General features: G+C 34.7%; 1 protein-coding gene across 6 annotated transcripts in view; it reads right to left on the reverse strand.

The window, feature by feature from the left end:
- Nucleotides 1-1,157: 1,157 nt before the first annotated feature.
- Tcerg1 (transcription elongation regulator 1) overlaps nt 1,158-16,878 on the reverse strand; it is a 66,190-nt gene continuing 50,469 nt past the window's right edge. For 4 of the 6 annotated variants that reach the window (XM_021266165.2, XM_021266164.2, XM_021266163.2 and 1 more), the window contains 7 exons: nt 15,496-15,646; nt 11,758-11,922; nt 11,323-11,505; nt 6,375-6,554; nt 5,625-5,708; nt 4,254-4,354; nt 1,158-3,067 (listed from right to left, as the gene is read on the reverse strand). In XM_021266165.2, the coding sequence (XP_021121824.1) occupies nt 2,866-3,067; nt 4,254-4,354; nt 5,625-5,708; nt 6,375-6,554; nt 11,323-11,505; nt 11,758-11,922; nt 15,496-15,646 (1,066 nt within the window). In that variant the 3' untranslated portion in view covers nt 1,158-2,865. Of the gene's footprint in view, nt 3,068-3,334; nt 3,429-4,253; nt 4,355-5,624; nt 5,709-5,805; nt 5,952-6,374; nt 6,555-11,322; nt 11,506-11,757; nt 11,923-15,495; nt 15,647-16,878 lie in introns of those variants that run through there. The other 2 variants (XR_015438776.1, XM_087180443.1) reach the window with 2 other exon arrangements.

Genomic DNA, 16,878 nt, shown 5'->3' on the forward strand with positions numbered 1-16,878 from the left:
TATGGAATTCTGGTATATTTTCACTAAGAGCATCTTTTCAGGGGAAAAAAAAGCCTCTAAAGCAAGCAATGGAGAACTTGAAATATAAAGAATTTATACTCCAGCCAGGCAAGGTGCTACATGGCTGTAATTATACACACTGACAGAGTAATGGATCCTAAGTCTGAGGCCAGCTAGGCAACTTAATAAAAAAGGCTGAGGATATAGTGCAGCATTCCCTGGGTTCAACCCTCAGTGCTGCAAAAAAGGGAAAGAAGCAAAAAAAATATTCTGTGCAAAGAACTACTATTTTAATGTTCCGACTGTGGATTTATCCATTTTTGTTTTTACAAGAAATCAGTGTTTTTTAATACAGAAGATAGAGCTGGGGTTTTTTAACTCATTACAAATCTTATTTGAAAGCTGCATGTTCAAATAAAGTATAATTTAATCCAAGAATCCAAATTATTGTTTTGTGATACCATAGTATACAAGGGATTACTGCAATTGTGATGAACCATTTGAATTAGTTTACTATATATAAAGAAAATGTAAGATATAAACTTTCAGTGTTTGACATTTTAACTTGTAAAAAAATAAAAACAATTATGTATTACTTCAGATAGTTTTTGAAGGCTTAAAGCTGTCCGTGTCTTGAATTATTTCAAAATCATCATTGGGACAATGAGGTTTAATGGGACAGTATGATCTTAACAAAGGCACAGGTTTCAGGCTAAACTGATTTGCAAAGAGGCTATGGAGTCAACGTACAGATAGTGGAGCACAGTAATTATAATGAATTTTTCACTGAGACCCTGACACAGTGTCCTGACTTGATCCCTTCAAAAAAAAATCTCCACAGAAAGCTTAGCTGCACCTTAGATGATCAAACCCAAATACTTTAAGACAAGTAGAATTTAGGAATAGATAGCCCCAAGCCATTTTCTTCACACAACATTACTGTGAGAAACAGAATGTGGTGAGTGGGCAAATAATGCCATGAGGAATTCGGAATAGCAGAAAGGGCATTGTAGAAACTTCACCTTTGCAGGGCACTCAGACTTCTTTAATAGTTATGTTCCTTGGGCCGGGGATTTAGCTCAGTGGTTCTGGCACCTGCCTCGCAAGCACAAGGTCCCGAGTTCAATCCCCGGTACCAAAAAAAAAAAATAGTCATGTTCTTTTTGACAGGCATTTTAATTTCATTCCTTATAAAACTTAAAAATCACTCTGAATTTACAAAAATAAATTTCAAAGAGAAAAAAGGGGGGAAAAATACAAATCCTGTTTAACAGTTTTATAGGTTAAGACCTTAGTCTGATCTGTCAATGCCATTTCTACATAGATTTCACATTATTTCTATGGCCCTTAATACATTTAAGCTAACTACTAAATAATATGGATGTCAATTTGTGTCTGTGACTATAACACACAGAACACAAATACATTCCTGTTGGTACTTCTTCTTTTCTAGGATTTCATGCAGTCATAGTAGGTAAGGAATAACAGGGGAAATAAATTATCCTATTAACATATATATCTTCTTACACATTTGCTTTATGTGACAATCTATAAGAGATGAAACAGGAAGATTGTGAGCCCAGCCTGGGCAACTCAGTGAGCTCAAAAGAAAAAGAGGCTGGGGATATAGCTCAGTGTGAAGGCCCTGTATCAATTCCCAGTATCCCCCCCTCAAAAAGAATCTGAGAATCAGACAAATTTCCTAGTATGTTGTTCATGATATGCCGAAAGGATATCAAAAAGGAACACACCATCAATATATTAATATAAGATAAAAACAAGATCACTAGACAAAATTCTGCATCTTCTTGCTTTCAAGCAATAGATAGGTATTACTACGAGATGTGAGCACTAAAAAAAAGGTTCTCTGCAAATTTCTTTTGATACTAGAAATACCATATTATATTCAAGCCTTTAAAAACTAATACTACAGATTTACAGTTAACTTTGCGCCGAATTCAATCTGTTGCTTTTAAAACAAGTTTTTATAAATGATGTAACAGTAACTATATACAATCCACATATATAAAAATGGTTGGTTTATTGTAGTTCAAATACATAAACTGAACATTCAAACATCTTAAAATTAAACTTTAGAAACAAAAGTTTAACATTCAAACAGGAGTATAGTTTACAGAGAACACTCAGAAAGAGAATTTTGTTGTCTAATCCAGAATATTGGTAAAGGCCATTTAATTGAGAATAAAATGTTTAACCAGCAGTTCTATTCTGGCCAACATATTAGTTCTGAACATGGTTCCATACCTGAGAAGAAATTACTAAATAAATCTTCTCTTAGGCTAACAACAAGTCTTGGCCTATAATTCAGAGGGGATAATCAAAGCACATAAGTGAACAAAAAGGACTAAACTGTTCCTTAGAGACAAAGTAAAAGTGTGTCCATTATAATAATCTTAGCCCCTGGAAGAATTCAATTTTCAGTGTTTTCTCTTTTACCCGCTTTAAAACAAAATCAAAACAAAACAATCCCCAACTTAGGTTTTCTTGGAGTCTGTACTTGCATCTTTCAAGTTCAAACCACAAATGCTCTATGTCTTGCATGTATAACACTGCTAGAAAGAACGTCACCAAGTCACTGACTTCCACACCTCATAAAAGGATGATTTTTAGCTTCAATATCTTAGATTTACTAGAGACAGCCTATATTTGAGTATGTATGTCTGTCATGCCACACAAAGAAAAGCATAAATATTTCTGAAGTGTTCTGTTCACAAACTGCTTCTCCTTCTGTTCGTCAGGTGGTTCTGCAATAGGTTGACTAATGCACATATATGTAAAAACCTGAAAATTGGCTCATGCAAGCATTTTGAATGAATAGATACTCCTGTGGGACAGTATTCAGAATTATTTTGTTGATCGTCTAGTGGGTTCTGATGCTGTGGGAGGTGGGGGTGGACCCCGGCGATCCAGGTCATCAACATATGCCACAATCAGTTTGCGCCTCTCCTCTGGCACACAGTCCAGTACTAGATACCGTTTGTCATTCTGCAAAATTTTTTCAACATCTTTCAGGTGCTGATCAGATTCTTGGATTAGCTTTTTGGATCTGAAATAAGAAAAGAAGTCCAAGAATTACTGACTGCTGTTCACCGGTCTTTCAAAATGAGTTGGAAATGTCCATCTAGTTCCTAATTGTGTTGCCATTTTTTTTTTTTAAGAAAAATTTCACTGCAGTAGTCATCTTTGTAAGTCACCTCAGCAAAGACTCCAAGGAGTGAAAGGGCCTCAGAAGCTGAATTACCCTCCCACCCCTACTGGTGGTCCCTCCAAATCAGGGCTGAGGGTGGGTGGGTAAATCTTGCCCGTGCTGTACCTGTTCTGTGGATGAACAGAGGACTTCAGTCTGCAGGGCTGCCAATCCCAGCATCTCTCACAAGCTTTCACTTTCACATCTTTCACTAAATTAACTATAAAAATGTAGAAAGAAGTCTTACTTCACATCTAATTGAAAAGCCCAAGCTGATGCAAAACATTAAGGATCCTGATCAAAAAATCCAAATGACAAAATACCTAAAAACCACACCCTCAGCACTATCTATCCTCCCGTGCACATACCCTTAAGATGTTTCATTTTTCTTTTAAAGAAAGATTCTGAGCATTAAACAAAAATGGTTTCCTGCATACTGATTGGTAAGCAATGCAAAATTGTTTTCCTGATGATAAATTACTGGGGTGAGGAACTATTGGGTATGTTACACAGAAATCTTTTTTAAAGGCTCTGATTTTATAATTTAAAAATTGTTCATTTTAAATGTATCCATCAAACTGCTTTTCTCTGAGAAAAAAAGTTTTTTGCTGAGCTTAAATAGATGATTTCAGATATTAGAATGGTCTAGCCACACTGAATAGTCCTCAGAGGAAGCAAAGATAATTCGTAGTGAAGGATTTTTCTAAAAGCCTCTTTGTGGAATACACTTTTTCTATAATTGAAGAGTACTCTTAAAAAAGCAGTGAAGTAAAAACAAAAGTATGTTTTAAAAACTGGATGGGTGGGTAACACAAAATAAGAATTAACATCTGGGCCCTTTCTTAAAAAAAGAAAAAAAAAGGAAAGGAAAAAAAAGTACAGTACATATGGTCTATTTCTGGCCTTAGATAAAAGTTGGCATCCTCTTAGTGCTAAAAATTAATAATGTCAACATGTGTGTGAATGAAAAGTATGCTCTGGCTGATAAGAGTAAAGTCTAGTAAAGACAATAACTGTTGATATGAAACATTTCTACTGTACACACCTATATGTTATAAATTTGGTCTCTTTCAAAAGTGTCCTGAAGTCAGCTTTGGCTGTGATGTATTTGTCTCTGATATATTCTTCAAACTCTCTTTGTTTTTTCTGTAAAAACAAAAATAAAAAGAACAGCAAATATCAGTGGAAAAAAATCCATTAATTCCAAAATAAATGTTAATTATTCATTAAATTAGCAATTTGTTGTCGTAATAAAATTCAAAAGAAAAACGGTAATAGGATATTATTTTGCTCCTATAAAACTTACTGAAGTGCATAACTTGCAAAACATTTTTAGGGCAAAAAAAACCCTCAAATGAGGAATCATGTGTAGCTAAAACTCAGGGGCTTGCTATGTGCTATATTGCTTAGTATTTTACAGTGGTCATCTCCTTTAATCTTCATTAACCTCAAAAGGCCAAGCACTAGACACTTTTAAAATAAGGAAATTAAGGATTAAGTATTCATTTCCTGTAGATTATATTTAAATCTTCAAGCACAAAAACACTAATGGCATATAATTTATGAATACACACAAGTGTAAGATTAACCCCCAGAACTTACACTGAGCATGTACCATTCCAGTGTGGAAACAAAAGGAGGGGTATACTCTTGGGTCTAAATATAAGATCTTACTATCAATTTTAAATAGGAAAGTTAAAGACTAAGAGGTCTCCAAGCTATGAGTCTACCACTCTTTCCCAACCATGTATATTTTTGTAGTTGGTCCACACATGAAAATCCAACTTACTACAGTTTAAGGGGAAAGAATATTAGATCTATGGGTTTTTGGGTGACAGACCTAGAGAAATCAATCGACAAGTGGAATAATGGGAAGAAAAAAATCACATAAAAAGCCAAGTGATAAAATGGACTATAGTAAACAGCACTTTTCTTGATATCATATACTATTTGAGATCTTAGATGAATTTATTTCCTAGAACAGGGCTAAACTTCATGTATCTGAGGTTCCTCTAACTACAAAGTCTCTGAACAGGATAGGTTCATGTTGTGGTGGTTCACTAGTGTGGCTTTAAAGTCAGGTGCTTTGACAGCTTAGTATCAATTACCAGCCTCAATATGTTTATCTAACGGGACCTCACTATAAAATTTTAAAAAGCACAGATTCATTCAATCGCTAAGATCCCAAAATACAAGATGAAATGGAAAAGTTAAAATTTTAAACTTGGGATTATGGCTTCTTGTTAACATACTGTGCAAAAAATATGAACCTAAAATTCAGATTAATTTTGCATGCATTAAAAAGAAATCCATTTAAAACCATCAACTTCTTAATTAAGATACTAGTGCTGCTAATTAAGCAACCCAAGTAATATTTACAAACTAAGAGTCAATCTCAGATACAAAATCCTCTTACCCTGTCACTGGAGGAAAACTTAATGCATCGAGGATCTTCCTTAATGATTTTTTTTACTTCTTTCCACGTAGATGTTAAGGTAATCTTTGAAAAAACAAGTGAAGAAGAAACATAAATACAATTCACTTTTACTGAGGGGGTCAAACTGCAGCACATATGGTACATAATATTACACACTGACCTGCGAGCTCTTGTAATGCCCAAGCGTAACTGGACTAGTTAGGGACAGGGAAGCAGCTTTAATGCAATTTCTTTTTGTTGGCTTGCCACAAGAGTTATTTTCATGGCCATACTTTCAAGGTGGCCTAAGACAATCACCTGCAAACCCTGTATTTACATGGGCAAACATCATAACTTCTGAAGAAACCATCACCAAAAAGAGAGCAGAGAAACAGGAATAAAACCTGGATAACAAAGTGTACAACCTGCCAAACAAGGGGCCGTAGTACCAAATTGAAAATGGAGCAAAACAAGGAATTTACTAAATCTATTATCAGGAGGGATCACCGATCACACACAGCTAGGGACATTTTGAATTACGAGGGGAAGCAGCTATAAATTTGAAAACTGCAAAAAGTAATTTCTGAATAGTAAGAATACCATAATGTATTAAAAAGAAAAAAATCAGAGAGTGCCATAAAAATCTATGAATTTCAGTAATGGATCTATAAATACCATGACACTAAAAAAGTTTTACTTTTTAAAATCATAAATGAAGATTTATTCAGATGAAAAATAAGAGACACTCACCGCAGAAGTTTCATCCAGAAGTTGCCGAAAGTGCTCCCTTTTCTTTTTGGTAAGTGCTTCAATGTGTTCATTAAAAAGCTTCTCTTTCTCTTCTCTTTCCAATAAGGATCCAGATTCCCAGCGGTGATCTTTTCGGAGGGTCCTTCGAGTATCAGACCATGACACATCTGAAGAACGTACCTAAAAGCAGATCTATATTACCAAATGGACTTTTCATATTTTAACAATGCAAAGCTCACTTATCTAGTTCAAGAATAATAAAGCCAACTTCTCTTTTTAAAAAGTAGAGTCATTCATCTGAAATTCATCTGAAAATTAAACATGTTCCTTCAACTGCACCAGTAGTGACATGCCATGGCAGGCTGTATCACTGAAAGCTCTAAAATGTTTGCCATCACTGGACTAAACTATAAACAAATCTTGTGTTCAAAGGCCATTAAACAGAATTTTCACCAAGTTAATTAGTTCTGGACACTAGATTACTAGTCAATCAATATGCAATATGCATATCCAATGATCTAAAAAAGAAGCTTCTGTTCCAGTAACTCCATCTTAATTAATAAGCTATTGAAAATCTATTTTAAACTAGAAATTTTATCTCTTAGTATTTGACTAAGCTATAAAATACGTGTTTAGAGATGGGGAAAGATGTAAAGAAGGTATCTCCAATCAACCAGAATCCACAAGAACACTAAATAATACTCAGGTATTTATTTAATACCTTGTTAACTATAGGTATTTTTATATTCTTAGAGCATTAAGTATCTGAAAAAAAAAAGCCCAACAAATCTTGAGCTTAAATTTGTACTTATCAACTATCTACTGGAAGTGACACCTTTAACCATAGGTAATACAGCCAAAAGATACAATAATATACAAAAATCAATAAACAAGATATACCGTGAAGGACAAAAACCACACATTATCTCAACAGATGCAGAAAAAAGTATTTGATAAAATTTAATACCTTCTCATGACAAAAACTCTTGACAGATTAGGTATAAATGGAATATACCTCAACACAATAAAGGTTATATAGGACAAACCCAGAGCTAACACCATAACAATAAAAAGTTGAAAGTTTTTCCTCTCAGATAAAGGAAAAGGGTGCTCATTCTCCAAACTCCTTTTCAATGAAGTACTGGAAGTCCTACCTGTAACAGTTAAGCAAGAGAAAGAAAGAAGAGACAACCTAACAGGAAATGAACTACCGCTGCTGACCACATGATCTTATATACAGAAAACTCTCAAGACTTCACCAAAACACTATTATTACTGATAGATAAATTCAGTAAAGTTGCAGGATACAAATCAAACATACAAAAGTTAATAGCAGCCTTTCCTTAGACTATTAACAAACTATCAAGAAGGAAATTAAGGGCCGGAAATTGAGATCAGCGGTGCTGCCACCTGCCTCACAAGCGCAAGGTCCTGAGGTTCAATCCCCAGTACCAAAAAAAAAAAAAAAGGTAAAAAGGAAATTAAGAAAATAATCACATTTGCAGTAACAACAAAAATACTTAGCTATGCTGAAAACTATAAAACACTGAAGAAGGAAACTGAAAACACAAATAAGTAGAATGATAGCCTATGTTCATTATAAACACAGAACACTGTTAAAAAATGTCCACATTACCCAAAGTGAATGACAGTTTCAGTACAATCCTTATCAAAATTCCGATGCCATTTTTCATAGAAATAGAAAAAAATACTTAAATTAATATGAAATCACAAAAGACCCAAAACAATCTTGGCAAAGAGAACAAAGCTGGAGGCATCACACTCCTTGATTTCAAAATCTACTATAAAGCAATCATAATCAAAACACATGGCACTAACATAACAAGACTATTAAAGCAAGAGAGACTGACTCATACCTGCTAAGAATGGCTTTTATTGGGGTTAGGGACAGAGCTCAGCAGTATAGCGCTTGCAACTACAAGGCTCTCCGTTCAATCTCTAGCACCACAAAACAAACAAAAAACATGAAAGGCTTTTATCAAAAGATGGAAAAGTATTACTAAGGATGAGAACTCTCAAATATTGTTAGTGGTAATGTAGTACATAATAAGATTCTAAACACAGAGCCAGCATGGTGCCACATGCCTATAATTCCAGCTACTTGGGAGGCTGAGGCAGGACTGACTTTGAAGCCAGCCTGAACCACTCAGCCAGACTCTGTCTCATAATAAAATATAAAGAGCTATGAGATAAATAGGACACACGTGTGTAAATACCAAAGTTTCTCTAGTGTGAGAAACTGAAAGTGTAATTAAGGATACACACGGATGAAATGGCCTAATAACATATTTCTCGGATTGTGTTTCCATTGCGTGTCATATGACTGTATCGAAATTTAAATTAGGGACAAGTTTGGCTTATGTGGAGTCTGCTAACTAACTGGAGTTTTTTTTCCAGATCATTATTTGTTCAATGTTGGTTTTGGGGACCTTTCTGAAACAAATCACATCCTCTGGTGTCTTGTTGGTGCTTGAGATGCTTTTTTAAGTTACATGGAAAAATGTTTAAGTGCTTTTCAGTTTTGTTTTGGTTGACTTCTACTGTATTTGAATATTATTGTAGTTTTTCTCCCCTTCCGTTGTTCTTCTTTGAGTGGTTTTAATTTTTTGCGTGTGGGTGTTTGATAATAAAGTTATTTAATTAAAAAAAAAAGAGTTATGACTATAGTTCAGTGGCAGAGCATCCTTGGGTTCAATGCCCAGTATCAAAGGGAAACAAAACAAATAAAACTTAAAAGCATTACTACTCATATAATCCCATGTCTGGGTATATATATACTTCAAAAGAAATTACATCAATATGCAATCAGTGTGTTGAAGTGAGATGTGTACTCCAAGATCACTGCAGCAGAGGCCGGGGATTTTAGCTCAGTGGTTTCGCCGCCTGCTGCACAAGGGCCAGGACCTGAGTTTGATCCCTGGCACCAAAAGAAAAAAAAAAAAAAAGATTCACTGCAGCATTATTCAAGCCTTAAAAAAAGAAGAAAAGCCTGTCATTTACAACATGAACCTGGAAGATATTAAGTTAGGTGAAATAAGCCAGGCAGAAAACAAAAACCAAATGATCTAACTTATATGTGGAATCTAAAAGCTGAAATCACAGGCGTGGACAGTAGAATGATGGTCACAGAGGAAAGGGGTAAAAGGTGGAGGACATGGGGACTTACTGGTCAAAGGATACCATGTTTCAGATAGACAGTACAAATAAGTTCTGAAATTTACTATATAGCAGGATGACTAGTTAATAATATTATATTATATACTGAAGAGTAAATTTCAAATGTTTTACCATAAGAAATGATAACGTGAAGTGATGGTCTCGTTAATTAGCTTGAGTTAGTCATTCTATATTGTATACATGTATCATAAGATTACATTGTACCCTGTAAGTATATACAATTATATCTGTCAAGTGAAAAATATAAAGTAACAAGACATAATAGGTCTGTCTGGCTAACCAATACTATTGATGACAATGGCGTTAAGTTATGTCACAGCCAAGTAAAGTGGCACGTAACTATAATCCCAGCACTCTAGGAAGCTGTGTTAACTTTTTTAAAGCAACTTATGGAAAGCCTGTCTCAAATTTTAAAAACCTAGGCATATAGCTCAGGTCCAGAAGCCCTGGGTTCAATCTCTCCTACTGAGGAGCAATGGGGGGTAGTTATATCACTCTGTTGCCAATCCTAGAAAATATGGGAGGCTAAAAAGTTAAAAATATTTATTTAACCAGCATTTATCAAAGTATGTGTCAGGTAAATATAATGCTTGGCACTGGCAGTACAAAATAAGTAAGACGCTATCAATTTTTTTAAGGATAGAAATGTAAGCAAATAATTGTATATGCAGAAGACTATGCTGAGCACAAATGTGGTAAAAAGAAAAATGAGATCAAATCTGGCTGTAAGAGCAGAGAGCAGCCTCACAGAAATTTGCACTTGAACAAAAAGAAAATGTGCACTGCGATGGGAACAATTTCAAAGCATTCTATACAGAGGAATTGCCATTAAACAATGGTAGAATGGTGCAGGTCATCAGAGATAAGTTCAGCAAGGCTGAAGCTTAAGGAGCAGGTGAGGAAAGCAAGATGGTAAGGTAATATGAAGGTAGAAGAGTAAAAGGAGGATGGTCTTAAATATTATGCTAAAAAGTAGAATGTGACCTACAGGCAACTGGTTTGGGTATGGAGAACCTTCATTTCCTGGAAGTAATCAGAAGAATGACAAGATCAGACAAATTTGGGGGAATGTTAGGAGCCAGGAGAGCAATTTCAAAACTACTAGAACTTTCCAGAATCTGAAAAAATGAACAGAAGCAAAGGAGAAAGAAGCAACATAATAGAAGAGTGCTACTGAATGAGAGAAAGAAACGGTGTAGGGAACATGATGACAAAGGTCAAAAATGTAACAAGTAGTACAGCATAGCAGTCTAGAGGCATTCAATGTAGGGACAGAAAACCCTACATACCTCAACAACCTTGAGGGGTGAGGCAGAAAGATTTTCAAGAAAGTTTTAGGCTATCTCCTGGGCTCAATACACTTCCAGTCCTACATCTCATACCATCTATCTGTACAATAAGTGATCATCACAATGATGACCCTAAATCATCAAGGAAAAAAGTCCGATTATGTTCAGCACACTTTATTACTATGGCAGCTAAGTATGTAACTGATTAAGATGACTTTCATCAAGAATAAAAAAGTTCTGAGGCTAACAGACTGTAAATTTCATATACGCAAAACACCTAATTCTAGGACTGTCCTAACAAAGCTAAAACCAAGTATCCAATTTTTAAATGCTGTCAAACAACTTTAAATTATCTCTCCTAGTCAGTTTAAAAAACATTAAAATGTTCATAATAAGGTAATATCATTGATTGCTTATAGTACCTTAGAGGACCAAAAAAAAAAAAAAAGATTATATTATACCATGTCAGACAGAAGAGCCTTGAAATTCTGGATAGCCTCTTCTCTTTTGTGTTGCTCTCTCTCTCGATCTATTTCTTTCGTTTGTTCAGAACGAGCTTTTTGAACTTCCCTTTCCCGTTCTCGAAGGCTTGCCTCGATGCGGGCTTGCCTTTCAAGCTCCTTTTCTTTTTCTGAATCTAAGTTCTGTAAAAGTAAAATTACATTACACTTCTTACTACCTCCATCAAAATATGTTTTCACAAATAAGTAGCTGGTCAAATCAAGCATTTCAAACCTAGTTTGTACCAAGAATACATATATCTAAACACTACCTCATCTCCAAATCAACTACTAGAATTATACATTAAGAATACTGACAAGAAAAATTCCAAACTCCACAAACTGAAGTTAACAATTTCATGATTCAGTAACAGAACAAGTAAACATAATGGTTACCTTGGCTATTTTTTCAATGTACTGTTTAAAAAGATCTTCTCTCATCGATGAACTGTCCACTGCTTTGTAACGTGGATCACTTTCTACTTTGTCTTTTACTTTGCTCCATCGAGACTGACTGTCCAAGTGATGATTAGACAACAGCTCAAAGAAATCCGATTTGATCTATATTTAAAACAGGTAATGGATAGGGGAGAATGAGGTACCACGAGAAATTCCTCATCTCTAAATATTTACAACTAGAAAAAAAGTGTACTTACTTTAAATAAGAACAATTAATTTTCAAAATACATTCATTTAGAGTAGAATAAATATTGGTTAAAAAAATGGATTTACTCCTTTATTGGAAAAAAAAACCCCAGAATTTGGGTCCCATTTCAAGTATGTCAAATTCAATATTTTACAAAGAAAAACTATACAGAAAAAACTTTTTGGGGTTAAGTTTTGATCTTACTGCCACATATTCATAGGGAATATGAATTTGCACTGAGCTGCATTTATTTTTCACCAAGACTCAGACTTCACGAACTGACAGTGAAATGCTTTAACATCAAGATGAACCATGGAGGACCTAATTGTTTTTAAATTTAATCTCATTTGAATTACTCTGTACTCCTGCCACAGAAGACATTCAAGATAGCTAAAGTTTTTTTAACAAAGGATTCTGCTGATGTCAAGAGAACCTCTCCCACCACAATATTAAATATTCTGTCTTCCTGCTTGACCAAGGGAATAAGAAATTAGAAACTGAGTCAGAATAGAAAATGTGTAGGCACAAAAATAAATGAATTATTTCTTCTGGCTATTCATTCCCACACTATCAATTTCTCTCACAACCTCATTTTTCATATTAGAGGATTTATTAAAAGGGAGGCTCATGCACTTTTGGAAAAAAAAATATTTGTAAGGTGACAAGAAACAATTTCTGCATCAGAAACACTTTTAAAGAGCTAATCGGCTATGGATTTCTCTAGAACTGAACTTGGCTCTTAACTTCGTTTAGACTAATGAAAAAATTCAAAAAGACAGTTATTAACTCAGGCATGGTAACACATGCCTATGATCCCAGCCCTTGGGAGGATGAAGCAGGAGGATCACCACAAATTCAAGGCTATCCTGGGCTACACAGTGAGTTCAAGGCCAGCCTGGACTACACAGGGAGACCCTGTCTCAAAACAACAAACCAAAAAAAGACAGTTATTAAGAAACCACTCAATGTAGTGATATAACAATTTCTCATCTTACCTACTTTATATCTAAAACGAACACTAAATTCCTGGGTGCTTTTGGTAAAAGACAAAATATATATTAAATAAAATAATGCAACTTGCGGTTTTTCTAAGCCATAGGAATTTATAATAACTAAGAACAATCTTCAAATATTAGACATAAAGCCTATAAAGTAAGGGTTATCATATAGTAGCTTTAGAATGTGTGATGTGTAAGCAAATGAACTATAATAAGTTAAATTTTAACTGCCTTTCATTGTGGCTATCACCACAACAGGCTATAAATGGCTTCCTGAGGCTCTTACCTGTATGAGAATTATTTGACAGTTGCATAAATGTCAAAAAAGTGATTTACCACTAGGCTCAAGTCCCTGTTTTCTTCCCTACAAAAATATTCAACAGGCAGTTTAAGAGAGAGCTTCATAACAGGACAACAGCTTCACAACACAGGATCAACTCCATTATGTACAACTTCAAATGTGTTGTTTCAAAAGGTAAAGTAGTTTAACCATAATTTTACAAAAATTAGTTACAATAATAAAGAACAATAAATTTTGAGAGTAACTGATTTGACAATGTAAGTCAAGAGAGAAAAAACTTTTAAGGGCATTTTTTAATAAAATGAAAAACGACTGGTAAAAACTACAACCAGAATGATTGTACCTTTAACTACAAAATGTTACTTAGAAAAAGATTTCATCAGAAGAAATGTTCTTCACTGGTTTTGACTCAGCAAGCGATTATCTTACAACCTGTACAATTCAGCTATTAATTCCAGTACTTTATGCTACTGGTACTGATCTTATACAGTTACAATGTGATTTTTTTAAAATAGCACAAACAATATACTTCATAAGAATATAAATAACACAATGGAAGTCATAAAAGAGGCAACAAAATTTCATTAACCAAATACTTCTCAGAATGTGAATATAAATCTACTATACTTGAAAACCCTTATTTTGAAGACTTCTTTGATGGACTAGTAAGTCATTTTGCATTCTTTAAACTGTCTGAAAAAGCTCCCTTTTAGCAATGTCCTGCCTCATTATTTTTTATTTAGTACCAGTATAAAGCCAAACCTACAATTTAGAGAATTAAAATTTTATAATCAAAAGAAAATAAAGCTGAGTATGTTAGACTTATTTAGATGTCATATCTATTCAGTATCTTCTTTAAGATTAACACATACATTCTGGGCACGATTATCGTCACTTCATAAGGAACAAAAGACTAAAAGAATGTAAGTACCAGAACTGCATGAGGCTAAAGCCACCACAGACATCTGCTCTCTCCTCACCAGGGAATCCCGTAATACTCTGTATGTCACTGACAGCTCTCTAATGAACAAACTGAAAAGCTGCACAGCATAAAACTATAACATCTACTTGTTATAAAATACTTAAGTTAACAAAAAATGTGTTTATAAAATTAGCTACAAATGCAAAGAGAAATATATTAATCAGTATAAAAGCAATCATACATTATCAAACATGTTATTTACTTAGTCTTCTTTAATCAGGTAGGTTATTCTAAAAGTAACAATTTATTAACATGACTCCAATTTAACAAATAAAATATTTATGAAGAATTTGACTTTACTCATTTCCTAAGAAGTATAATCCCTTTTTTTAAAAAAGTTAACAGTAAAATAATTCTGGAAAGATTTACTTTAAAGCCCAATAAATCAGATAATCAAGAAGTTTCAGATCATTTCTGCCAAAAGTTGTTTTACCTAATACTGTCACTATTTTAATGAAAGAGGCTTTTTCCCAATAAAATTAGTATTAATTCTCTAACATTTCTTAATAGAATTTGTACTACTCTAGCTTTCTGAAATAAGCAGCAATTTTAAATGCTAAGAACGATTAGGCTGCAGAGGTCCTCTCCCCATCCGCACAGCGCTCCGGGACACTGCGAGAGCGCAGCATGTCTGGGTGGCTCCGCACCACTGTGCCATCTTCTTCCCAGTCTGCCCCCCAGTGGTGAGCTCCTCTTTAATCCTCACACTACTATGAAATGACATTTGGAGCCCATTAATCTTTCATAGCTAACCTTTAATTCTGATAAGCAATAATTAATATGTAAGACATGTTTACTAAAAGATTAGAAAGTCACTAAAATGCTATTTTTTACAGGGTAAAAAAGATGAAGAAGTTCTTTGAAATTCAAATATTACCACCTATAAAGAATCTTGAAATCTTACCAGCCACTTAGCAAGTACCACTGAAATCGCAGTCCTAAAAAACCAGTTCTGGGCTTACCAGACTCCTGGGTGTTAATAAAATTTAAAGCAATCTATATAGTCTAGTGAAATTATTAAAATAAGCATTATGGACACAGTAACAGAATACACACATATAAACTATTATAAAAGTTAATTTAAAAGAACAGAAAACACAGACCTAACTATTTATGCCCATGAATAAAATTAGAAATACAGCACCAGATTAGTTCTTTCCCATTCACCCTCCCATCAATCACACCACTGGAACTGAAACCATCTTACCTTCTCACCTCTGGTCTTCGAATCTTCTTTCTCTTTCTTCCTTGCGGCAGCCACAAATTCATTAAACAATGCTTCTCGATCTTTCATCTTTTCAATTGCTTTAAACCTTGAATCTTTAGCATGTTTGGCTGCAAATTCACTAAAAGTAACTCTGTAACAAAATGACAGATAAGCTAACTTTGGATGGGCTATTTTTTGCTTATAAAAAAGTGTAACAGAAGATACCATTTTCCTAGCACAAATATATGCCTGATATCTAGTCCCAAAATCTGCCTAAACAGTGAATAATGAGTCACAGAAAGGAGTAAAAAACGCTTAAGAATCAAAATGAGGTTAGTGATTGATATGCCATCAGCCTGGAACTAGAGGGATATTCACTCATTCATTCATTCATTCATTCATAAAGGCAAGAGAAACCAGGTGTGGTCACACACATCTAATAATCACAGCTTTTGGGAGGCTGAGGCAGGAAGTTCACCACAAGTTGAGTTCAAGGCCGGCCTAGGATACATAGTGAGTTCAAGGCCAGCCTGAACTACACAGTGAGACCCTGTCTCAAAATCAAAAAGCCGGTGCAGGGTAGGGGTGTTAAGAGTTATGAACAAAATACATGAGGCAGTTAATAACATACACAGTAAGACTGAGATGCCAGAAAAAAGGTAAGTTAATAACCTTCAGAAAATTTCCCCAGGTACAAAGAGCTTGAGTGCAAGCAGAACACAGTGGTCCCAAAACTGTAGGAGGCAAAGATCAGAGTCTGGGTACTACAAGAAGAAAAAACTATGAAGAGAGGGTGCCCCAGAAGAATCCAGCCTACAGTGATTCCCAAAAAGTCACAGATGAGGCCAAGAACAGGCAATGGGCCTTCCCTATACCATGCTGTGACAGGGTTGAGAGAACAAAGTAATGAAGGGCCAGGGATTTAGCTCAGTGGTGCTGTAGCTCGCCTTGCAAGCGCAAGGTCCCAAGTTCAATCCCTGGTACCAAAAAAAAAAGAAAAGAAAAGAAAAGAAAAAAGTAATGGAGACTCAATTCTGCTGGTAGTATCAACAGAGCAGATAGTTGGGAAGCAGAGAAAAACATTCTGCTTTCCCTTAAAAAATAAAGTCTAAAATTGAGGGGGCAGCCAGTAACTGCCTGCTGAAATGAAAACCCCCATTCATCAGTGAAAGATAATAGATTCTAGAGTCTTAGTTATCCATAATGTTAAAAACTTTTTAAAGAAACATGTAACTCATGGAAAACTATTTTTTATATTTCAATAGAAACTGAATCAGAGATGTCAAGATGTTATCCTAAGTAGTCAATTTTTTGTTTGCTTTTTGAGACAAGGTCTCACTTTGTAGTTCTGACTAGCCTTGAACTCACTATGTATCCTAGGCT

Source organism: Heterocephalus glaber, unplaced genomic scaffold, assembly GCF_053883595.1.
Source record: "Heterocephalus glaber isolate CG9 unplaced genomic scaffold, H.glaber_assembly_v1.0 deba00001463, whole genome shotgun sequence".
NCBI classification, from domain to species: Eukaryota; Metazoa; Chordata; class Mammalia; order Rodentia; family Bathyergidae; genus Heterocephalus; species Heterocephalus glaber.